Source organism: Ylistrum balloti, unplaced genomic scaffold (assembly GCF_031769215.1).
Source record: "Ylistrum balloti isolate Yb309-2 unplaced genomic scaffold, AGI_CSIRO_Ybal_v1 Utg370638, whole genome shotgun sequence".
NCBI classification, from domain to species: Eukaryota; Metazoa; Mollusca; class Bivalvia; order Pectinida; family Pectinidae; genus Ylistrum; species Ylistrum balloti.
In genome coordinates, this window is record NW_026782389.1 from 231,058 (window position 1) to 258,366 (window position 27,309).

Genomic DNA, 27,309 nt, shown 5'->3' on the forward strand with positions numbered 1-27,309 from the left:
TGTCATAGATCGTTCATTACCTCACGTAGAGTTTGTCTTTCTGTCTGGAGATTAAAAGTAAAAACTAAAAGGTTTTCATTCTTATTAAAATGTTTATTGTAAGAAAGAACAACATTACACAAAGCAAACTAGCTAAATAAATGTCATATTTGCATAATACATTTTAAACAGTTGAGCCATGCATTCACTCATAACGAAATACCAACCAGACTTTAAATATGTATAATATATTTTTATATAAAGATAACATGAGGTTTGACGAGGGGAGTCATCAAGTTTATTAGAGTTGTCTTCCTTGGGCCGTATCAACACTTTACAGGAAAGTGGTCCCCACCAATCACGACCGGAAGACATTAGGGAATAACAGTTAATTACAAACCGAGAAACAAGAACACAACGACCATTTACACTTCTGCTGCCTACGTCACCAAACACATTAAGGGTCAAGGTCACAAATGAAACCCTTGTCAAGACATTGTCTACGAAATACATCAAAGATAATAGCACAAGTGTGATATCAAAAAGACAACATAATAGTTATTACGCAATGTTGCTCGCTAACAAACCTTGGCAATTTTGAAGTCCGTGTCTGGAGAAGAGTACATAATTGTGATAATGGAATATTGGTTAAAATATCAATTTCCGTTAGTCTTGATAAGCGTTCTACTTGTAACCTCAACACGGATGCGTACAGTTAAGAACTTTGAGTAGAGAAAAATATATATCTATATAAAAAGTATAACTATATGAACTCCAAACCTGTGTTAGAACTCCACAAACGTTATGTACATTCCCCGAGGTTACACCCATTACTTCCAAACATAGGTAAAGTTTGATATGGCAGCCATGGTATACTTTTTCATACTTTTTATACTGGAAAGTAAGTGGACGGAGTGGTTTCCTATCTCATTTTTCTATATTCGCGTTAACGTTAATTTGTTTTGCCATTCAGGTTCAAGGTAGGCCAACAGAAAAATATAAAACATCGAAAAGAACTTGGAGAACAATTAAAACGACTTAGAGGCGGTTAGAGTGGTATTGGTCACATGATAGTTTGAATGACAAGTACATCGACCTCGTCCAGCCAAATCTACACAAGTTTATCTCCCAACTTTGCAAAAGTAATTTTTGGTAGAGCACCTGGTCACGCCTTTTCCTGGCAGTAACAGCGATAAAAACCCCAAAATCTACTTGTCTTTGATGGAGGAAACTCCTGGTTTTGGCTACAGAGATATAGTAAAACACTGATAAATTACTTAATTTCTAAAACCTCCATGATGCCCGCCACAAAAGCCAATATGGCCGCGGCGATGGCCAAGCCCATGGACCAGCCTATTTCGTAGCCATAGTTGTCGAACTTGGATGCAAAAATGGCGATGCCGATGACGATGAATCCCACTGTAAAAATAATTACGACAAGTGTTAAGAAAATGACCAGTGTAAATAAAACTAAAACTGAAATTGTGTTTTTATCTGTTTAAAAATACATGTAGACCAGTGAACGAAAATTTGAGAAATTTCTTACGTCATCCTTCTTAAAACTAATTCAACGGACGTTTTACAACAAATTAGCTGACCATTTGAAAATACCGTCACCGACGTCCGCACTTCGATTAATAACTAATTAACGCTTGTAGTTGATACAATTAAATTACTTTCAAACGTATATGATCATCCGGAACTTTCAATACGCATGTTGTTTTTATACGATAGAGTGAGAAGGGATGATTTTATAGCTAAGAATGACATGTCATTGGAATAAAATTTCCTTCAGTGGTACCACACGGACATTATGTATTTAAGTAATTGAAATGAAAGGCTTGCATATTTATAGATAGAATTCAAAAATATTATGAATATCAAAGAATTTATTAACTAGATATATGCAATTGTAATATGTGTAATATTTTCCTGTAACAAGTATTTCCTCCCTACGATATACCTACCAGCAGCAAACGTAAAGATGATAGTAGCGACGAGAGCATTCCTCCTTTTACACGATGCGACAAAGAAGTAAAGCAGAAGAAGGAAGGTAGCGATGACAATACAGATCAGACCAAAGCACTCCATGGCCTGGGTAGCTCGGTACCAGTCTGTAACAGAAACAGATCAGCTCAGAAGATCTAGATATGATCATAAATGCTTTTCTTTTATAGACAAAGTTCGTCGGGTAATTAACTCATAATTATTCTATTACACTGGAAAAATAACGCGCCGACATAAAGTAAGGAATAAAGAGTGTTTACAGTGCTTGGTGTGTTGAGTAATTTATTGACGCTTTTCATGTGGTTAATCAAAATATTTTCAGCAAATAATATATTAGTACAACAAGTAGTTGATTCTAGGTGCTATAATATGTAACCTGCTATCGGGGCCATCACTCATTACAGCTGTATTACTTTCATTAGAGTTAAAGGTTTAATCACACTAATTACTGCTATAGGGACCATCACTCATTACAGCTGTAGGTTTCATCACACTAATTACTGCTATAGGGACCATCACTCATTACAGCTGTAGGTTTCATCACACTAATTACTGCTATAGGGGCCATCACTCATTACTGCTGTAGGTTTCATCACACTAATTACTGCTGTAGGTTTCATCACACTTATTACTGCTGTAGGTTTCATCACACTTATTACTGCTGTAGGTTTCATCACACTAATTAATGCTGTAGGTTTCATCACACTAATTAATGCTGTAGGTTTCATCACACTAATTAATGCTGTAGGTTTCATCACACTCTTTACAGCCATAGATTGGAGACTTATTGCCATAAAACTGGCATCATTTTTTCTCTCTCGATTGTTGCAGAAAACATGATTTGGGGTAACAAATATTGGTTGGTATTTAATCATGATTTCGTTCGTGAATGCTTGTCGATTAAGTCCATATAATATCATACGGAAGTTCATTTTATCACATATACAAACAACCCTATGTTTTCTCTTTAATAACAACAAAACGAGAAAGTATGCAATGTGACTTCACCAAGGAAAGAGATATAGAGTTAGGCATTCAAAAATGAGTGACAAAGAACTAAGATAAACAACAATACATTATTACAGACTGAAGACAATGTCTACAGCATCTGCCCAGGACTTGTAGTGTCTATTATCTTACTGACGATAACAAACGGTGTATTCAACAACTTTAGGGATAAAAATTGTCGAATTCCGCTTGTCGGTACACTGTACATGTAGTAGAGTGACATGGACCATGGGTTGGGAATTCATGTCGATATACGTCGGTGAGACCCGGCAGAGGGAGGAGTCATTCATTCATTTTATTTTTCCATGAGCCATCCGACTCATAGGTTAAATAACAAACAAATAATTACATAATGTGGTACAAATGTGAAAGAATGCGGAGATCGAAACTTATAACTAGCGAACTAATTCATTTCAAGTCCTTGCGCGCTTGAAATGTAGACAGCATTTCCAACTGTTTCATATCATGTTTGTTGATGCCACAACAATGTTTCATTTTTTTGTGGAAAATGATTCTGTAAGAAGTTACAATTGATGTCTTATTTGTTTGTTTCATGTAATTGAAAATTTCTGCCTAAATCAAATAAAGTCCGACAACAGTAAAAGAAATTTTGAATGACATGCCAAGGGGTATACACGGATTGATCATCCCCCATTGTGGGCCTCCTCGGGGGAATGTGCATCAGGAATTCGTAAACACCACTTCCTGTCATTATTTAGAAGATGTAAACACGGACACACAAGATAAGAGGATCACCACGGGGCACTTGTTTTTAATGCAATATTGAAAAAACACCTGCTTAATTACGTCATAAATGTAAGACGGGAAGCCAGCCGCGGTACGCGGAGACTTAGACAAATTAAGAACACGTGGTAAATAAACAACTGTGATAACGAAGAGGAATGAATAAACCACTGGCATCAAGGAAGAATGATTGAAGGAAAAGTTCGTGAAACGATTCATCATAATTCAACAGCTATATCGTTTCCTAGATCCATGTATTTGTCACGTACAACACAGTACACAAAATGTTACATGATGTACATCAATAGATACAGCGGGGTTATATTTGTGACGTACAACACAGTACACAATATGTTACATGATGTACATCTATAGATACAGCGGGGTTATATTTGTGACGTACAACACAGTACATACTGTAACATAATGTACATCTATAGGAACAGCGGGGTTATATTTGTGACGTATAACACAGTACACACTGTTACATGATGTACATATATAGGAACAGCGGGGTTATATTTGTGACGTACAACACAGTACACAAAATGTTACCTGATGTACATCAATAGATACAGCGGGGTTATATTTGTGACGTACAACACAGTACATACTGTTACATGATGTACACCTATAGGAACAGCGTGGTTATATTTGTGACGTACGACACAGTACACAAAATGTTACATGATGTACACCAATAGATACAGCGGGGTTATATTTGTGACGTACAACACAGTACACAATATGTTACATGATGTACATCTATAGATACAGCGGGGTTATATTTGTGACGTACAACACAGTACACAAAATGTTACATGATGTACATCAATAGATACAGCGGGGTTATATTTGTGACGTATAACACAGTACACACTGTTACATAATGTACATCTATAGGAACAGCGGGGTTATATTTGTGACGTATAACACAGTACACACTGTTACATAATGTACATCTATAGGAACAGCGGGGTTATATTTGTGACGTATAACACAGTACACACTGTTACATAATGTACATCTATAGGAACAGCGGGGTTATATTTGTGACGTACAACATAGTGTACACTGTTTCATAATGTACATCTATAGGAACAGCGGGGTTATATTTGTGTACAGTACACACTATTACATAATGTACATCTATATGAACAGCGGGGTTATATTTGTGTACAGTACACACTATTACATAATGTACATCTATATGAACAGCGGGGTTATATTTGTGTACAGTACAACACTGTTACATAATGTACATCTATATGAACAGCGGGGTTATATTTGTGTACAGTACAACACTGTTACATAATGTACATCTATAGGAACAGCGGGGTTATATTTGTGACGTATAACACAGTACACACTGTTACATAATGTACATCTATAGGAACAGCGGGGTTATATTTGTGACGTATAACACAGTACACACTGTTACATAATGTACATCTATATGAGAAGCGGGGTTATATTTGTGACGTACAACACTGTTACATAATGTACATCTATAGGAACAGCGGGGTTAAATTGGTGACGTACAACACAGTACATACTGTTACATAATGTACATCTATATGAACAGCGGGGTTATATTTGTGACGTACAACACAGTACATACTGTTACATAATGTACATCTATATGAGAAGCGGGGTTATATTTGTGACGTACAACACTGTTACATTATGTACATCTATAGGAACAGCGGGGTTATATTTTGTGACGTACAACACTGTTACATAATGTACATATATAGGAACAGCGGGGTTATATTTGTGACATACAGTACACACTGTTACATAATGTACATCTATAGGAACAGCGGGGTTATATTTGTGACGTACAACACAGTACACACTGTTACATAATGTACATCTATAGGAGCAGCAGGGTTATATTTGTGACGTATAACACAGTACACACTGTTACATGATGTACATCTATAGGAGCAGCAGGGTTATATTTGTGACGTACAACACAGTACACACTGTTACATAATGTACATATATAGGAACAGCGGGGTTATATTTGTGATGTACAACACAGTACACACTGTTACATAATGTACATCTATAGGAACAGCGGGGTTATATTTGTGTACAGTACACACTATTACATAATGTACATCTATAGGAACAGCGGGGTTATATTTTGTGACGTACAACACTGTTACATAATGTACATCTATAGGAACAGCGGGGTTATATTTGTGTACAGTAGTGCTGCAATAGATATAACGGTAAAATACGAGATAAGTACGTCTGTTATCTACACAGCCACTATCTATATTACCGCTCGTGTAGGCGTGTTTTTAAAGATAGTGAATCAGGATCCCCCACTTAATTGTTAACAGTATATTTTTGTAATATATAGCGCTAACATTCTCGATCTGTAGTATGAGACTGAAACCGCTCTATTGAAGTCTTTTTTAATATCAAAGACATGGATCTCTTCAAAGCTGGAACACAAATATCTTATGGAGAAGTCAAGGGTATTCAATACTCTTCAAAAAGAGGAGTATCGTGTTGAACAAATTTGGCTTGACCTTTCAATGTGAATTATTTGAGCCGCTGACGCCGTCAGTACGTGCACCTTATCAAAATACAGTGCTGTTTTGCATTCAGGAATGAAGTTAAAGTAACCAGAAAAACCAACACGGAGTATATAAATACTGCTGGATTCTCACCTGATCGTGTAATTACAATAGCATTATTGCCTATGTTGGCCCTAATAGCCCCAACGTCCTCGAAACGTGAGCTGTACGTGTAGAACAGATACCTCCACAGTCCGTACTCACGTCTCGCATCTTCCCGGAATGTCGCGAATATCCACACATCCGTAGAAAATCCGACAATAAACACAATCGTGGACACAATTTGTAAAATCAATCCTATTTTCAGCCAGACCGTAAAATGGTCATACCATTTATGTGCCATTGTACTGTATCAAAAAATAGTTAAAACACGAACTAATGAATAGTATAGGACTGCAATCCGGTATATGTTTAGGGTATCAAACACAAGTGAACATTTCCAACCAACCACAAAGTTAAAATCCTTTCTCCCATCAGTTTTTTTGTGAATGGTGCCCTCAGAAGTTATTGATTCCACGCGCAGATAATGAACTGTCAGATGTAAATATAGCACACGAGCGGAAATAAACACGAGCGGATTCTTACATCTTCTGCTTATTGCTGATATATATGTCCGTCGGCCTGAGATAATATCCAATACGCAATTGTCTGAGACTACATGCCCAGTTTTCCTTCCACAGACTCAATTCTAGTTCTGCTTTCCTCTGAGCACTCTCATCCTTTTACATCAGCTTTTTAAGTTTTAAACCAGATAATGAAACGTAAGAAAGTTTGGGTATTTTAAGAAGTTGCTTTTTCTATTTATATCTTCATAGAACTTCTCTATGGGGCCAACAATGGGGTAAAGGATTCATATATACAAGTACTCCCAAATTTAAATAAAACTTTGAAATGTTATGGTTGTTATGTCAAACTTTGTTGCACACGATAGTAATACAATTATTTCCAATCATTTCATCAAGAAAAAGAAATAAAAAAGTAATTGTACAAACTATGAAATCCCACTTGGAACCTCACCTAGATCGAAACACTTTCTTGGCACCGTTTCATCTTTCAGAAATGTAATAGGTTACCTGAACACGAGATTCGGCATCTGGGGCCGTAGCTGGGGTAATGGTCAAGCGGAAGAAGTGATGCTATCCAGATGGAAAATCTGGACATTAGATAAAATTAGATATCTTTCTTTAGGGTAACTCCGATCTTTTATTTCTCAGAAAAGCCATAAATATATGTCAGACTTTTAAAAAATGTAATCGACGATCAAAGATATTCATTTTATGTTTTTGAATACCTTACTTTAAACATAAGTTTGATTTTATATACTTAACTACAAAGAATTCCAGAAATTGATAGAAGGTATTTCATGAAAGTTAAGAGAGAAACCTAGGTAATTTAGAGTTGTAGCAGAGACAGCCGTTTAAGTCGTTAACATGTTCTACCTCTGTGGAAGTCACGATACATTCCTAACTAGGGTCATTACCACGCTCATGTAACGTCTTATTAAGAAGCGACCATTTACATGGGATAAGGCTGTTGTTTTCATTGGCAATAACCGCAATGGGTAGCGAATTTGAAGCTTTAAGCTTTTAACAAATGGCTTCCAGTATATTGTTCAGGTGTAGCAATATGGCATTCAGTTTTCTAACCCGTGTTTAGCGATTTAGTTTCGTGATCTGACACTGGGTCAGGCGTAATAACAGCCATGGTGTAGATTTTTCTCATCTTTTCTGTCAGGTTGATTAGAAAGTCAACGTTTTCTTACCTAAACACCACAGATCCTGTGCTCGCGTGAAAACAGAGGATGTCCGAATATACTACCTTTCCGATTCATGATTTCTATCCCAGTCGATAGTCAGAATTCCTCATGTATATATACAATAGTCCAGCAAAATGAGGAGTTGGATGGTGACCAAACAAAACAATGAATAAACTGTGAAACGATTTTACAAGATTTTATTTTCTGAACCAACAAAAGGGACATAACTCAATTTAGTGAGCAAAAACAACATGAAAAATGAAGGTACACATCCGCAAGTCATGCTGCTATTGTGCACCTGATTTGAAGTTTATCCAGCTAAAGTTGGAAGGACATAAATCACAAGATATACACTGTCGAAAGAACAAACATAAAATACAGGCCCTGATGGATGGAAATCGAACGTTATTATGAACGTGCACCCCGATCCAACACGTATTTCTCAATAACCTACACTTTTTATATAAAAAGATAACCGTGTGATATTTTTATATAACACATAGCCGTGTGATAGTTTTATATAACACATAGCCGTGTGATAGTTTTGTATAACACATAGCCGAGTGATATTTTTATATAACACATAACCATAAGATATTTTTATATAACACATAACCGCGTGATAGTTTTGTATAACACATAACCGTGTGATGTTTTATATAACACATAACCGCGTGATATTTTTATATAACACATAACCGCGTGATAGTTTTATATAACACATAGCCGTGTGATGTTTTATATAACACATAACCATAAGATATTTTTATATAACACATAACCGCGTGATATTTTTATATAACACATAACCATAAGATATTTTTATATAACACATAACCGCGTGATATTTTTATATAACACATAACCATAAGATATTTTTATATAACACATAACCGCGTGATAGTTTTATATAACACATAGCCGTGTGATGTTTTATATAACACATAACCGCGTGATAGTTTTATATAACACATAGCCGTGTGATGTTTTATATAACACATAACCGTGTGATAGTTTTATATAACGCATAGCCGTGTGATAGTTTTATATAACACATAGCCGTGTGATAGTTTTATATAACACATAACCATAAGATATTTTTATATAACACATAGCCGCGTGATAGTTTTATATAACACATAACCATAAGATAGTTTTATATAACACATAGCCGTGTGATAGTTTTATATAACACATAACCATAAGATATTTTTATATAACACATAACCGTGTGATGTTTTATATAACACATAGCCGTGTGATAGTTTTGTATAACACATAGCCGTGTGATAGTTTTGTATAACACATAGCCGTGTGATAGTTTTTATATAACACATAAACATAAGATATTTTTATATAACACATAACCGCGTGATAGTTTTATATAACACATAGCCGTGTGATAGTTTTTATATAACACATAGCCGTGTGATAGTTTTATATAACACATAGCCGTGTGATAGTTTTGTATAACACATAGCCGAGTGATATTTTTATATAACACATAACCATAAGATATTTTTATATAACACATAGCCGTGTGATGTTTTATATAACACATAGCCGTGTGATAGTTTTGTATAACACATAGCCGAGTGATATTTTTATATAACACATAACCATAAGATATTTTTATATAACACATAACCGCGTGATAGTTTTATATAACACATAGCCGTGTGATAGTTTTATATAACACATAACCGTGTGATAGTTTTTATATAACACATAACCGTGTGATAGTTTTATATAACACATAGCCGTGTGATAGTTTTGTATAACACATAACCGTGTGATGTTTTTATATAACACATAACCGTGTGATAGTTTTACATAACACATAACCGTGTGATGTTTTTAATTACATTTGAAATATCTAAAGAAGATATTGTTTACATACACGTTAAAGCGCTAATGATCGTCTCTCCATCCATTCCCTCCAACAACCAGGTTCAAATATATATTTGAAATTAACCGCTTTTAACAAGATCTCGAAAAAAATACATAAAGAACAAATCGAAGTAAAGGTAACTTGTCGACGGATTTCAAATCGTAGCCAAACTCAGTGGAGAAAAACAATCTTTAACGACATTTGCTTACATTGAAAATGACTGTTTACAATCTGCTTGTTATTTTTTATTAATTATTTAGCTAACGCCTCGGCGTTCCTGTCCTGGCACTAACTCAAAGAGGAAGCAAAGAGAAAAAGCCATACCAGAAATTTCAACCCATCATTCTTGAAATTTCATTAAACTCAGCTTAACAATTACTTGAACTATAGTGTTTTATAAACATGAGAGAGATCAAAAATCTTAACCTGTGTTAGCTTTATAGACGCTAACCAATAGTCTTGGTACGCATCCTTACCAGTAAGAAATGTCTTCTTTTTTGATAGGGCATTCAATGATTTTATTTCGGGAATTTCTGTAAACTGCTCACGCACTAAATAAAATAATTTCCACTTTCTGGAATAAATGTGACGTTGGAAGAAGAACCTGCACCAAGTCTCCTTCATGTTATACAATTACATTACATAACCAGCTCAATTCATGGCGATGTTATGTGTGTCGGCGGAGACGTGCCAAGACATGTGTCATTACCCCAAACCTAACCCCAGTTATGTAATTAACATTGCTGGTTAATGCATACTGAAAAGATAAAGAAGCGCAACTTCTTTCATTATAAAATATTTTGTATTGGAGATACAAATCCGTATAAAAAAGTAAGAGAAATATTGGGGCACATTACCTAATCCCCAATAAATGTTAAAAATGAAACCAGTGTCGATTTCACGACATTTGCAATAAATAGTTGTTTTTACGAATATGCCACGGTTATCCGAACTTGGTAGGAAACAGGCTCTCGCAATGATTGTGGGAGGTAGCGCGGAGTTCACAAATCGACTATAAGTCGGTTAGTTTTACACCTCAACACCACGGGATGAGTTGATGACAGACCGAGGTCCGTGTAACGTCGTGACGTCACGGCCGGTTCATTATGCTTGCCTACTTGTTTGACTGGAGACTAACCACCCAAAAACTGTGAGAAATAGACTGTATGAGGCCAAATTTTGTTACCAACACGGCGAACACGTCGTATTGGATGGTTGACGGTACATGTGCCCCTATGAGACGTTGGAGGGCCATGCTCTTTACGGGTTAATCTCGATTTACCTTATTTTGATCAGATGAAGTGTCAAAGAGAGCGTTTCGGAGCACGAGAGATTGGGGATTGCTCGGTTGTGGTTTAGGGAGGAAGTTATCATGGTTTAAAGACACCTTTACTGATCATTAAAGGGAATTCAACGGTTATACGCTATCGAGATGAGATCCTGAGGCCTCATGTGGTGCTTTTTATTATAAGGCACCATTTGATCTTTCAGCATGATAACGCTAGGCTACACGTTTTAAGAGTTTGTAGGAATTTCCTGCAACCCAGAACAGCGTCCCCATTGATTGGCTTTCATACAGCCTCAATTTGTCCTCAACAAAATACTTGTGTGATGAATTAGACTGACGAGTTTTGGATCGAACAAAAATTCCAAATAACCCCTGCCAACTGACCAATGCATTTACCTGGGAATGGCATCACATTCCTCTACGGGCAGTCAATGCCCTTATGCACTCCATGCTACTCAGAATTAGAAACACTATAGCTGTTCGGGGAGGATACACGAATGTCAGCCTTGGAACCACAAATGACGCTAATAAAATCGACATTTGGTCTTGAAAGAAAATATAAAAGATACGACTGTCTACCTCTCCAAGTAATAATGTTTTAATGTTTTTACACATGTGACCCATGTTACCTTAGGCCAAGGTCATTCATATGAGGAACTTACAAAAGATATGTTTCCTGACGATGGACGCATACAGTAACTTTACAAAGACTTCGCACCCATACTTGTGTACCAGTTTGCTGCATGACATTCTAACACAGAGTGGGCGTGGGTTCAACAAGGCATGGCTGATCATCTTAATGAGCGAACGGAAGCACAAGGGATGCCAAGCACTACATGTCATTATTAAAGTACACCAAATCTACAGGTCACCATATTAGTGTACATTTTACAAACTCTACAGGTCACCATATTAGTGTACATTGTACAAACTCTACAAGTAACAATTTAAGCGTACATTTTACAAACTCTACAGGTCACCATATTAGTGTATAATTTACAAACTCTACAGGTCACAATTTAAGCGTACATTTTACAAACACTACAGGTCACCATATTAGTGTACATTGTACAAACTCTACAGGTAACAATTTAAGCGTACATTTTACAAACTCTACAGGTCACCATATTAGCTATTAGTGTATATTTTACAAACTCTACAGGTCACCATATTAGTGTACATTTTACAAACTCTACAGATCACCATATTAGTGTACATTGTACAAACTCTACAGGTCACCATATTAGTGTGCATTTTACAAACTCTACAGGTCACCATATTAGTTATTAGTGTACATTGTACAAACTCTACAGGTCACCATATTAGTGTGCATTTTACAAACTCTACAGGTCACCATATCAGTGTACATTTTACAAACTCTACAGGTCACCATATCAGTGTACATTTTACAAACTCTACAGGTCACCATATCAGTGTACATTTTACAAACTCTACAGGTCACCATATCAGTGTGCATTTTACAAACTCTACAGGTCACCATATCAGTGTACATTTTACAAACTCTACAGGTCACCATATCAGTGTACATTTTACAAACTCTACAGGTCACCATATCAGTGTGCATTTTACAAACTCTACAGGTCACCATATCAGTGTACATTTTACAAACTCTACAGGTCACCATATAAGTGTACATTTTACAAACTCTACAGGTCACCATATCAGTGTACATTTTACAAACTCTACAGGTCACCATATTAGTGTATAATTTACAAACTCTACAGGTCACAATTTAAGCGTACATTTTACAAACTCTACAGGTCACCATATTAGTGTACATTGTACAAACTCTACAGGTCACCATATTAGTGTACATTGTACAAACTCTACAGGTCACCATATTAGTGTGCATTTTACAAACTCTACAGGTCACCATATTAGTTATTAGTGTACATTGTACAAACTCTACAGGTCACCATATTAGTGTACATTGTACAAACTCTACAGGTCACCATATTAGTGTACATTTTACAAACTCTTCAGGTCACCATATTAGTGTACATTTTACAAACTCTACAGGTAACAATTTAAGCGTACATTTTACAAACTCTACAGGTCACCATATTAGTTATTAGTGTACATTTTACAAACTCTACAGGTCACCATATTAGTGTACATTGTACAAACTCTACAGGTCACCATATTAGTGTATATTTTACAAACTCTACACGTCACCATATTAGTGTGCATTTTACAAACTCTACAGGTCACCATATTAGTGTACATTTTACAAACTCTACAGGTCACCATATTAGTGTACATTTTATCAATTCTACAAGTTACAACGTAAGTACAAACTTTACAGGTCACCATATGTAAGTGTACATTTTACAAACTCTACAGGTCACCATATTAGTGTACATTGTACAAACTCTACAGGTCACCATATTAGTGTACATTTTACAAACTCTACAGGTCACCATATTAGTGTACATTTTACAAACTCTACAGGTCACCATATTAGTGTACATTTTACAAACTCTTCAGGTCACCATATTAGTGTACATTTTACAAACTCTACAGGTAACAATTTAAGCGTACATTTTACAAACTCTACAGGTCACCATATTAGTTATTAGCGTACATTTTACAAACTCTTCAGGTCACCATATTAGTGTACATTTTACAAACTCTACAGGTAACAATTTAAGCGTACATTTTACAAACTCTACAGGTCACCATATTAGTTATTAGTGTACATTTTACAAACTCTACAGGTCACCATATTAGTGTACATTGTACAAACTCTACAGGTCACCATATTAGTGTATATTTTACAAACTCTACACGTCACCATATTAGTGTGCATTTTACAAACTCTACAGGTCACCATATTAGTGTACATTTTACAAACTCTACAGGTCACCATATTAGTGTACATTTTATTAATTCTACAAGTTACAACGTAAGTGTACAGACTTTACAGATCACTATGTAAGTGTACATTTTACAAACTCTACAGGTCACCATATTAGTGTACATTGTACAAACTCTACAGGTCACCATATTAGTTATTGGTGTACATTTTACAAACTCTACAGGTCACCATATTAGTGTACATTGTACAAACTCTACAGGTCACCATATTAGTGTACATTTTACAAACTCTTCAGGTCACCATATTAGTGTACATTTTACAAACTCTACAGGTAACAATTTAAGCGTACATTTTACAAACTCTACAGGTCACCATATTAGTTATTAGTGTACATTTTACAAACTCTACAGGTCACCATATTAGTGTACATTGTACAAACTCTACAGGTCACCATATTAGTGTATATTTTACAAACTCTACAGGTCACCATATTAGTGTACATTGTACAAACTCTACAGGTCACCATATTAGTGTACATTTTACAAACTCTACAGGTCACCATATTAGTGTACATTGTACAAACTCTACACGTCACCATATTAGTGTGCATTTTACAAACTCTACAGGTCACCATATTAGTGTACATTTTACAAACTCTACAGGTCACCATATTATTATTCTGCGAGTTACGATTTAAATGCCCGAAATCTACAGGTCGTTAATAAAGTTTTGCAACCCTACAACTTTTAATTCTACAGGTCACTATTTTAGTGCATGAAACCTTGCGGAGCGCCATTGGAGTGTATGAACTTCAAAGGTCACCACATAAGTGTACGAACTTTCAAGGTCACCATTTCAGTACACGATCATTAACTCAGACAAACTGTTTTCCAAAATGCCCTTATTTCCTTAATACCAGTACCTCGGAAATGTGTGGTGTACATTGGTATGTCACTTCTGTAGCATGACTATCGAAATCAGCGGGCGCTGACAACATCGTCATAACAGGCCTATATCATGTTGAATCCATCGTTATAACATGTGTCAAGATTAATAAATATAGACAAATTTGTTACAATATGTGTCGATAGGTCAAGGGCGTTATCCTGCCGTATCATACACTATATATCAAGGGCGATATCCTGCCGTATCATACACTATAGATCAAGGGCGATATCCTGCCGTATCATACACTTTAGATCAAGGACGATATCTTGCCGTATCATACACTATAGGTCAAGGACGATATCTTGACGTATCATACACTATAAGTCAAGGACGATATCTTGCCGTATCATACACTATAGGTCAAGGACGATATCTTGCCGTATCATACACTATAGGTAAAGGACTATGTACTGCCGTATCATACACTATAGGTAAAGGACTATGTACTGCCGTATCATACACTATAGATCAAGGACGATGTGCTGCCGTATCATACACTATAGGTAAAGGACTATGTGCTGCCGTATCATACACTATAGATCAAGGACGATGTGCTGCCGTATCATACACTATAGGTCAAGGACTATGTGCTGCCGTATCATACACTATAGGTCAAGGACTATGTGCTGCCGTATCATACACTATAGGTCAAGGACTATGTGCTGCCGTATCATACACTATAGGTCAAGGACTATGTGCTGCCGTATCATACACTATAGGTCAAGGACGATATCTTGCCGTATCATACACTATAGATCAAGGACGATATCTTGCCGTATCATACACTATAGGTCAAGGACGATATCTTGCCGTATCATACACTATAGGCCAAGGACGATATCTTGCCGTATCATACACTATAGATCAAGGACGATATCTTGCCGTATCATACACTATAGGTCAAGGACGATATCTTGCCGTATCATACACTATAGGTCAAGGACGATATCTTGCCGTATCATACACTATAGGTAAAGGACTACGTACTGCCGTATCATACACTATAGGTAAAGGACTATGTACTGCCGTATCATACACTATAGAATAAGGACGATGTGCTGCCGTATCATACACTATAGGTCAAGGACGATATCTTGCCGTATCATACACTATAGATCAAGGACGATATCTTGCCGTATCATACACTATAGGTCAAGGACGATATCTTGCCGTATCATACACTATAGGTCAAGGACGATATCTTGCCGTATCATACACTATAGATCAAGGACGATATCTTGCCGTATCATACACTATAGGTCAAGGACGATATCTTGCCGTATCATACACTATAGGTCAAGGACGATATCTTGCCGTATCATACACTATAGGTCAAGGACGATATCTTGCCGTATCATACACTATAGGTAAAGGACTACGTACTGCCGTATCATACACTATAGGTAAAGGACTATGTACTGCCGTATCATACACTATAGAATAAGGACGATGTGCTGCCGTATCATACACTATAGGTCAAGGACGATATCTTGCCGTATCATACACTATAGATCAAGGACGATATCTTGCCGTATCATACACTATAGGTCAAGGACGATATCTTGTCTTATCATACACTATAGGTCAAGGACGATATCTTGCCGTATCATACACTATAGATCAAGGACGATATCTTGCCGTATCATACACTATAGGTCAAGGACGATATCTTGCCGTATCATACACTATAGGTAAAGGACTATGTACTGCCGTATCATACACTATAGAATAAGGACGATGTGCTGCCGTATCATACACTATAGGTCAAGGACTATGTGCTGCCGTATCATACACTATAGATCAAGGACGATGTGCTGCCGTATCATACACTATAGGTCAAGGACTATGTGCTGCCGTATCATACACTATAGGTCAAGGGCTATGTGCTGCCGTATCATACACTATAGATCAAGGACGATGTGCTGCCGTATCATACACTATAGGTCAAGGACTATGTGCTGCCGTATCATACACTATAGGTCAAGGACTATGTGCTGCCGTATCATACACTATAGGTCAAGGACTATGTGCTGCCGTATCATACACTTTAGGTCAAGGACTATGTGCTGCCGTATCATACACTATAGGTCAAGGACGATATCTTGCCGTATCATACACTATAGATCAAGGACGATATCTTGCCGTATCATACACTATAGGTCAAGGACGATATCTTGCCGTATCATACACTATAGGTCAAGGACGATATCTTGCCGTATCATACACTATAGATCAAGGACGATATCTTGCCGTATCATACACTATAGGTCAAGGACGATATCTTGCCGTATCATACACTATAGGCCAAGCACGATATCTTGTCGTATCACGTAGCAATTGTTGACTGACAATGTCGATAGTTAAACATGTTCACATGCCGATTCATTGTGTGGTTTATGTACCTGTTATCAGCGGCCATGTAGCATTCATTGTGTGGTTCATGTACCTGTAACCAGCGGTCATGTGGCATTCATTGTGTGGTTCATGTACCTGTTATCAGCGGTCATGTAGCATTCATTGTGTGTTTCATGTACCTGTAACCAGCGGTCATGTAGCATTCATTGTGTGGTTCATGTACCTGTAACCAGCGGTCATTTAGCATTCATTGTGACAACACATAGACAGATATCGGTAAATTTCTATCATATCTTATCAATGAAGAATGGAAAAATGTTTACTTTATTTAATGATATTGAGACGCTTACCCGCCCTGGAGCTGCTTGGGTTGACTTCCCCGGAGATACAGCCTCGACTGCTACATTCCTTGAACTCCCATAGTCCATGGCTCCTATCAAAACGGTATGCTGTATAGACCATCCACCCCGTTGTAGCGAAGGCAATAACAAATAGAAGCAATCCGAGACACAGACAAATCAGGGCTATTTTCATCCAGGTCGAGGACGTGTTCCACCCGGCCATCTTTCCGCTGTTCTTGTAACTGTAAGGTATTTAAGTCCTTCCGACGGAATGAGATGTTCCCTTTTGTACAACGTTAATTACTCTCTCTATATGGCCAATGTGGAATGTTTCAAGCAGTACCACTCGACTTTTGAAAATTTGTAAACTTTCTCCTAACTCCACAAGGAAAAAGCAACGACAGGGGCAACGCCCTATAGAGTGATGAAGCCGTGTGTGTTATTTATAGCCAACACACGAGGAACAGAATCGTAACGGAATATGTTGTCCAAGTTTGAAGATAGTGCCAAGCGCACACACGTCTCTGAGCAAACTACGTAAAGTTACTACACGAATAAAAAAACGCGTGACCTCATGGAGATGAAACTAAATACATCTTCGCGCGCATGCGATTTGATGATCATCCCAGAACCGCGATCTCCGTAGAGCTGTACTATACGAGCGTATCCATGACAACCACTGTCCGACATATATCAATTTTGTTTGTGAAGATAGCTGTCTAGTGGTGTAGTACGAACCTCATCACCACGAGTAGCTTGCGGATAGATTTTCATCTGCTTTAACTTAAAACAACGTCGCTTTACACTGACCAAACTTTCACCTGTTTGTATTACTACGTTAATTTCTGGCTGAACTTGGTAGCGCTCGCCGAAAACATTATCCCTTCATAAAGCTGATCCATCACAAAGCGCTGGTCAACACGAAAAAAAATTGAAAAAAAAAATCTTTTAATTTTAACATAAATAATATTTGTCAGTAAAGTTAACGAATTCTCTTTGCAGCATTTTTTTCTTTATGTCAAATATGCTAAATAGATACGGCAGAGTCCTAGCCCCGAGATTCAATCTTCTGCAATCACCTGATAATTATTCATAAAAAGAATTATTCACGAACGTTTTATGTATTGATTTATGAACATGTTTATTAACGTGTTTACTGACTAATACCAACATTAGGTCTAGAGATGGTCCCTGTTGGGTCTCCCTCCTCCTTACCCTGAGGCCATGCTGTGTGACTAAGCACTTTGTCTATTGTGTGAGTAACATTATAGAGGCCCACAAAGGGTGGCTGATTCAGCAAGTATGAACTGGAAGGCCTTAAAACTCATACTACCCTCTAAATATTTATATTACGTGTTGTTTATTTGAAGGATGGTCCAATGGATATTTAATGACATAAAAAGTACCTTATCGTTAAATCCAAATACGGGTTATCTCATTATGTTTACTTAAAACAATGGTACATTCTCTGTTAGTTTGGTCTAAAAGACCGGTGTCATTTCGCTCAAAAATCGTCCAAATGTTGAGAGTGATACTACTACGACAAGGCGACCCCGCCTCAAAATGACCTTGGATGTTGAAGGATCGATAAGACCTGAGTATGGTCAATTGGTATGTAAATTAGACGAGAAAGATCAATCGGGTTCTGAAGCGTAAAAATCTTACATTGTAGCATAGCGTATTGAGAATAGATTGTAGAGTAGAAATGTACCTGCCTCGTGTGAAATGCATTGTAAGAGGAAAGACCATTAGACTGGTAGTTAACTAAATTTAAAATGAGGGTCAAAATTGTACGGATTATAACATAACCACCTCGTCAGGCAAACCAGATGCCGAGCGGAACAAAGTCAGCCCAATGAGACTCTAAAGGAACAAATGGATCTAGACGGCATATGCAAAAAGGGCCTTTACGGCGTATGGAACAAGGCCAAACCAATGTGTTAACCAGAATGAAAAGGCCTAAATGGTAAATGGAACAAGTCCAGGTCAGTGAGTTCACTAGGAGAAAGGGACCTTGGCGGTGTATAGAAAAAGAACTGACCAGTGAGTTCACTAGGAGAAAGGGACCTTGACGGTGTATAGAAAAAGAACTGACCAGTGAGTTCACTAGGAGAAAGGGACCTTGACGGTGTATAGAAAAAGAACTGACCAGTGAGTTCACTAGGAGAAAGGGACCTTGACGGTGTATAGAAAAAGAACTGACCAGTGAGTTCACTAGGAGAAAGGGACATTGGCGGTGTATAGAAAAAGAACTGACCAGTGAGTTCACTAGGAGAAAGGGACATTGGCGGTGTATAGAAAAAGAACTGACCAGTGAGTTCACTAGGAGAAAGGGACCTTGGCGGTGTATAGAAAAAGAACTGACCAGTGAGTTCACTAGGAGAAAGGGACATTGGCGGTGTATAGAAAAAGAACTGACCAGTGAGTTCACTAGGAGAAAGGGACATTGGCGGTGTATAGAAAAAGAACTGACCAGTGAGTTCACTAGGAGAAAGGGACCTTGGCGGTGTATAGAAAAAGAACTGACCAGTGAGTTCACTAGGAGAAAGGAACATTGGCGGTGTATAGAAAAAGAACTGACCAGTGAGTTCACTAGGAGAAAGGAACATTGGCGGTGTATAGAAAAAGAACTGACCAGTGAGTTCACTAGGAGAAAGGAACATTGGCGGTGTATAGAAAAAGAACTGATCAATGAGTTCACTAGGAGAAAGGGACCTTGACGGTGGATGGAACAAGAACTGATCAATGAGTTCAACAGAACAAACGCGCCATGACTGCCGTCGGATCAAGACCAGAACTATGGAACCCAACGAATCCAAGCAGATCAAGACGGTGTATGGAACCACACCAGACCAATGATAATCCGTCGGAACTAAAGAACGTACCAATTATTAACATGGCTACATGCATATGTGCTGAAGTACTCTGCGTAATTACACACCAGAGAAGATAACGGACAACGTTAAAAAAAGTCGTTGTGACATTGTTTATATCGTTCTGTTTTTTATGTATATCACATCCTAAATGATTTTGCCAAGCAGCACGGATTGCGGAAACTGATTATGGTCGATATATTAGCTTACCTAATGGAAATTAATTCCTTTCTAGTCGAACATAAAACATTAAGGAATAGTCGTCAGACCACCAGCTTTCATTACATCCAATTTTAATACTTTGTGTTTAATTTTCTGAATAAATGATGTATTTTTATTTCAGAACACCGTCAGATTTCAGAGGTTTTTTCACATTGACTACCTAACGATAAATTGTACTTAGAGGCGCTATTCATAGAATTAATGATATTTGGAAATTTGTATCAAATACGTTACAACATACAAAAAAGTCGCAATGTATGTCATGATATCGGTTTATTATTGTCCGCCACACCAGGCATGAAACGACAATGACTTAGTGACGTCACTAAATAAGTATATGTAATAATTACCACTAAGAGCAACAGTTTTATTTCAGGAGGATAACAGTTTAGGACATGTATTTTAATTCAGCGTTATTTATTTATCACCTAAATGTCCAATCACAAATCATTCATCGCTCAAACGTCGCATACATATACATTCATTACCAAAACGTCAAAATAAACATTTATCTTACCTACATCAAACCGCTCCTTTATCACCCAAGCGTCACAATAGATATTAATCTAACATACATCAAATCATCCATGTATTACCCATTCGTCAAAATATACATCCATCTTACATACATCAAACCATCCATTTATCACCCAAATTAATAAAAAAACCACATCATACAAACGTACATATATACATTCATCATACAAACGTACATATAAACATTCATCATATAAACGTACATACAAACATCCAGCATATAAATGTACATACAAGCATCCATCATACAAACGTACATACAAACATCCATCATACAAACGTACATACAAACAGCCATCATACAAACGTACATACAAACAGCCATCATACAAACGTACATACAAACATTCATCATATAAACGTACATACAAACATCCATCATATAAATGTACATACAAACATCCATCATACAAACGTACATATACACATCCATCATATAAACGTACATACAAACAGCCATCATACAAACGTACATACAAACATTCATCATATAAACGTACATATACACATCCATCATACAAACGTACATACAAACATTCATCATATAAACGTACATACAAACAGCCATCATACAAACGTACATACAAACATTCATCATATAAACGTACATACACACATCCATCATACAAACGTACATACAAACAGCCATCATACAAACGTACATACAAACAGCCATCATACAAACGTACATACAAACAGCCATCATACAAACGTACATACAAACAGCCATCATACAAACGTACATACAAACAGCCATCATACAAACGTACATACAAACAGCCATCATACAAACGTACATACAAACAGCCATCATACAAACGTACATACAAACATTCATCATATAAACGTACATACAAACAGCCATCATACAAACGTACATACAAACAGCCATCATACAAACGTACATACAAACAGCCATCATACAAACGTACATACAAACAGCCATCATAGAAACGTACATACAAACATCCATCATACAAACGTACATACAAACAGCCATCATACAAACGTACATACAAACAGCCATCATACAAACGTACATACAAACATTCATCATATAAACGTACATACAAACAGCCATCATACAAACGTACATACAAACATTCATCATATAAACGTACATACAAACATCCATCATATAAACGTACATACAAACAGCCATCATACAAACGTACATACAAACATTCATCATATAAACGTACATACAAACATCCATCATACAAACGTACATACAAACAGCCATCATACAAACGTACATACAAACAGCCATCATACAAAAGTACATACAAACATTCATCATATAAACGTACATACAAACAGCCATCATATAAACGTACATACAAACATCCATCATATAAACGTACATACAATAATACACATTCTTCATACACATGATCATATAATATTCTTCATACAAACGTCCATTTTATTGAACAAACGAGCATTCCTCTTTTTGGGGGCCTTGGCCATACACACTTACACATGTCAGTTGATATGTCGTGGGCGTTTGCTACTTTGATAAATGTTCCTGCTGGCAGTCTCCACTCGCCATCTCCTTCTACAGTGATAACACTGATTACTCATGCTCCTGTTTCATCGGTAACGCCCAGAATTTCCATTGGTATTATTATCGTATTATCTTTTAGTGTACAGTATTCTTGATGGCATTTGACTTTGTATTTTAAAGTATCTAAATAAGTCCTAACCGACTGGATATGTACATTAGTAAGCCGAGTTTGTATGATGTGTAAACTTGTATTACGAACTTACTTAGATCATGGTCCGTCATACTGGTCAAGAGTTTGTTTCAACGAAAGACGCAAAAGTGAATAACACGTTTCCTTAAGAAGTAAATAAAGTGGATGACAATAGATGAATACCATGATATATTTACATGTGGTTGGTTCGCTCTGCTGGTTAAAACGAACAGCACACTACACGTGTAAGTTATACCTTCAAAGCTGTGTACAGTAATTATATTCAACCTTCGCGGGTTGCCCGAACGGGCACCAGCCAAATGGCTTAGCACGCGGGCACTAATATTCATGTTCGATGCACATCCACAAACTGACCTCTGTCTCTACAACATCATAATTATAAATGAAACTTAGCCAAATATTCATACCAGGGGAGATAACCTAATGTAGAGTGTAAGAACTCAGGTTATTCCAGCCAGATCGCACAGACATCATAGTGTAGAAAGTCTTCACCTGCTTGGTGCAATGTCGAAGACACAAGTGTACGTTTTTACTTGGACAATTAAATTGCTCGGGAAATGGTGGAGATGGCAAGATGATGCGAATATTTAAAGTAAAATAGCGGATATAACAATACACGTCTGTCCAGCCAAATACATGTGGACAATCAGCCCCGATATTTCTGTTAAGAATGATTGAACTATATTTGAATTTGAATGAGGTGGAACATATGAACCATGGATGAAAAGCCCTGAAATCTCAACGGAATAAATAATATACATAGATAAGTTACAATGTGATTGTTCTCCACTTCTGCAAACGACCTACCACTTTCGTGTAGGGTTGATAATTAGAGGTGCACCACATACAATGGAATAGAATGAAGGAATCTGGTCTTATGCGACTCTTCGTGATCTTTTTTGAATTCTTTGCAAAATGTACATTGAACATGTGTATGTTTGAAAAATAAAACCAATCAAATCAATAATATACATTTATAAACAAAACATTATAAAAGCGAATGTATACATACTGATGTACGCAGTTCGACTATATACACCTTTTGTTATAAACAATAATATATCACGTTATTAGAATCCAATCCCTTTATTTCAATAAAATATTACTAATCAGAATCACGATCTCGTCATGTGTCCCAAAATTAATGATTAAAAACAAGAGATCCCAGTGGTGTGTTGGCGTCCACCAGGACTTTCGTGTTTCTTTCCTTCTTTCTCTTATGTTACTTAATTCGACTGGTATTTAATTATAGGACAACACCAATAAACAAGGAAAACCTCAAACACGGAAGAAATATGCATCTAGTGCATCTAGAGAAATAGTTTCAAAAATCTGCAAATCACATGTCGGACATTTTGTTCGCAGTCAGTCTCAATATTGAACACGCACAACATTCCGGCGTGAATCTAATTATACCAAGATATCCCAGAGGGATCTTGGTGTCCACCATTGTTTGATCTATATTTGCGCTTTGAAAGTGTGATCTTTTTCCTACTTTTCTCTTCTCTGCTTTTGATCTAACTGATAAGAAATTTGAACATCTCTTTACAAAAATAGCAATGATCATTTTTACCTGCAAAATCCAAGATGGCCGTCTTTCGGCAATTTTCTTTCTGATCAGACCCAAAATCGAATGAGCACAACTGGGGACAAATGGGAACCTGCAAATGAACTTTAAGAAAGATCCATCTCGCATTTCTCAAGAAATAGCAATAACCAACTTGCAAAGTCATAAAACCAAGATGGCGGAGTGTCAAGCCACATTTACATATCACTTTAAAAAAAAACATTCAAAATGACGAAGGAGAACCTACAGACTCATAAAGTTAGAAAATCAGCCATCCAGCACATCTTACACTATAAGAATAAAAAGATGGCCCATTGTTGGTCGTTTTTATCTCCTTCAAGAAAACTCAAACACAAAATAACAATGCAGTAGTACATCTTGTAACCTTCAACTTTTCTATTCTCTTCGAATTCTTACTTCCTAGTAGTACTAAAGTCAGTCCATATCGATCTGTTCTAACATCCACGTGACATATTTAGTCAGTCCATATCGATCTGTTCTAACGTCCCACGTGACATCTATAGTCAGTCCATATCGATCTGTTCTAACGTCCACGTAACATCTATAGTCAGTCCATATCGATCTGTTCTAACGTCCACGTGACATCTATAGTCAGTTCATATCGATCTGATCTAACGTCCACGTGACATCTATAGTCAGTCCATATCGATCTGTTCTAACGTCCACGTGACATCTATAGTCAGTTCATATCGATCTGTTCTAACGTCCACGTGACATCTATAGTCAGTCCATATCGATATGTTCTAACGTCCACGTAACATATTTAGTCAGTCCATATCGATCTGTTCTAACGTCCACGTAACATCTATAGTCAGTCCATATCGATCTGTTCTAACGTCCACGTAACATATTTAGTCAGTCCATATCGATCTGTTCTAACGTCCCACGTAACATATTTAGTCAGTCCATCTCGGTTGACCTAACGTCCCACGTAACATATTTAGTCAGTCCATATCGATCTGATCTAACGTCCACGTGACATCTATAGTCAGTCCATATCGATCTGTTCTAACGTCCACGTGACATCTATAGTCAGTCCATATCGATCTGTTCTAACGTCCACGTAACATATTTAGTCAGTCCATATCGATCTGTTCTAACGTCCCACGTAACATATTTAGTCAGTCCATCTCTGTTCTAACGTCCCACGTAACATATTTAGTCAGTCCATATCGATCTGTTCTAACGTCCACGTGACATCTATAGTCAGTCCATATCGATCTGTTCTAACGTCCCACGTAACATATTTAGTCAGTCCATATCGGTTGACCTAACGTCCACGTGACATCTATAGTCAGTCTATAGTCAGTCCATATCGATCTGTTCTAACGTCCACGTGACATCTATAGTCAGTCCATATCGATCGTTCTAACGTCCACGATCTGTTCTAACGTCCACGTGTCATCTATAGTCAGTCCATATCGATCTGTTAACGTAACATCTATAGTCAGTCCATACGATCTGTTCTAACGTCCAACATATCTATAGTCAGTCCATATCGATCTGTTCTAACGTCCACGTGACATCTATAGTCAGTTCATATCTCTGTTCTAACGTCTCAGTCCATATCGATCTGTTCTAACGTCCACGTGACATCTATAGTCAGTCCATATCGATCTGTTCTAACGTCCACGTAACATCTATAGTCAGTCCATATCGATCTGTTCTAACGTCCACGTGACATCTATAGTCAGTCCATATCGATCTGTTCTAACGTCCCACGTAACATATATAGTCAGTCCATATCGATCTGTTCTAACGTCCACGTGACATCTATAGTCAGTCCATATCGATCTGTTCTAACGTCCCACGTAACATATTTAGTCAGTCCATATCGATCTGTTCTAAGTCAGTCCATATCGATCTGTTCTAACGTCCCACGTAACATATTTAGTCAGTCCATATCGGTTGACCTAACGTCCACGTGACATCTATAGTCAGTCCATATCGATATGTTCTAACGTCCACGTGACATATTTAGTCAGTCCATATCGATATGTTCTAACGTCCACGTGACATCTATAGTCAGTCCATATCGATCTGTTCTAACGTCCCACGTAACATATTTAGTCAGTCCATATCGATCTGTTCTAACGTCCACGTGGCATCTATAGTCAGTCCATATCGATCTGTTCTAACGTCCCACGTAACATATTTAGTCAGTCCATATCGGTTGACCTAACGTCCACGTTACATCTATAGTCAGTCCATATTGATCTGTTCTAACGTCCCACGTAACATATTTAGTCAGTCCATATCGATCTGTTCTAACGTCCACGTAACATATTTAGTCAGTCCATATCGATCTGTTCTAACGTCCACGTGACATATTTAGTCAGTCCATATCGATCTGTTCTAACGTCCACGTAACATCTATAGTCAGTTCATATCTAACGTCCACGTGACATTATAGTCAGTCCATATCGTCTAACGTCCACGTAACACGTCCATATCTATAGTCAGTCCATATCGATCTGTTCTAACGTCCACGTGACATCTATAGTCAGTCCATATCGATAACTGTTCTAACGTCCACGTAACATATCTATAGTCAGTCTATATCGATCTGTTCTAACGTCCACGACATCTATAGTCAGTCCATATCGACACTGTTCTAACGT

General features: G+C 37.2%; 1 protein-coding gene across 2 annotated transcripts; it reads right to left on the reverse strand.

The window, feature by feature from the left end:
* Positions 1 to 72: 72 nt before the first annotated feature.
* Positions 73 to 18,338, reverse strand: LOC132557177 (uncharacterized). 2 transcript variants are annotated; one of them, XM_060221673.1, is made up of 3 exons: positions 17,760 to 18,338; positions 1,947 to 2,093; positions 73 to 1,398 (listed from the first exon to the last, which is right to left on the reverse strand). In XM_060221673.1, the coding sequence occupies exons 1-3, from the start codon at positions 17,971 to 17,973 to the stop codon at positions 1,253 to 1,255; spliced, it is 507 nt and encodes a 168-aa protein (XP_060077656.1). In that variant the 5' UTR covers positions 17,974 to 18,338; the 3' UTR covers positions 73 to 1,252. The 2 variants fall into 2 exon arrangements, with proteins under 2 accessions (XP_060077656.1, XP_060077655.1); XM_060221672.1 differs by lacking the exon at positions 17,760 to 18,338 and adding an exon at positions 6,426 to 7,039.
* Positions 18,339 to 27,309: the final 8,971 nt, after the last annotated feature.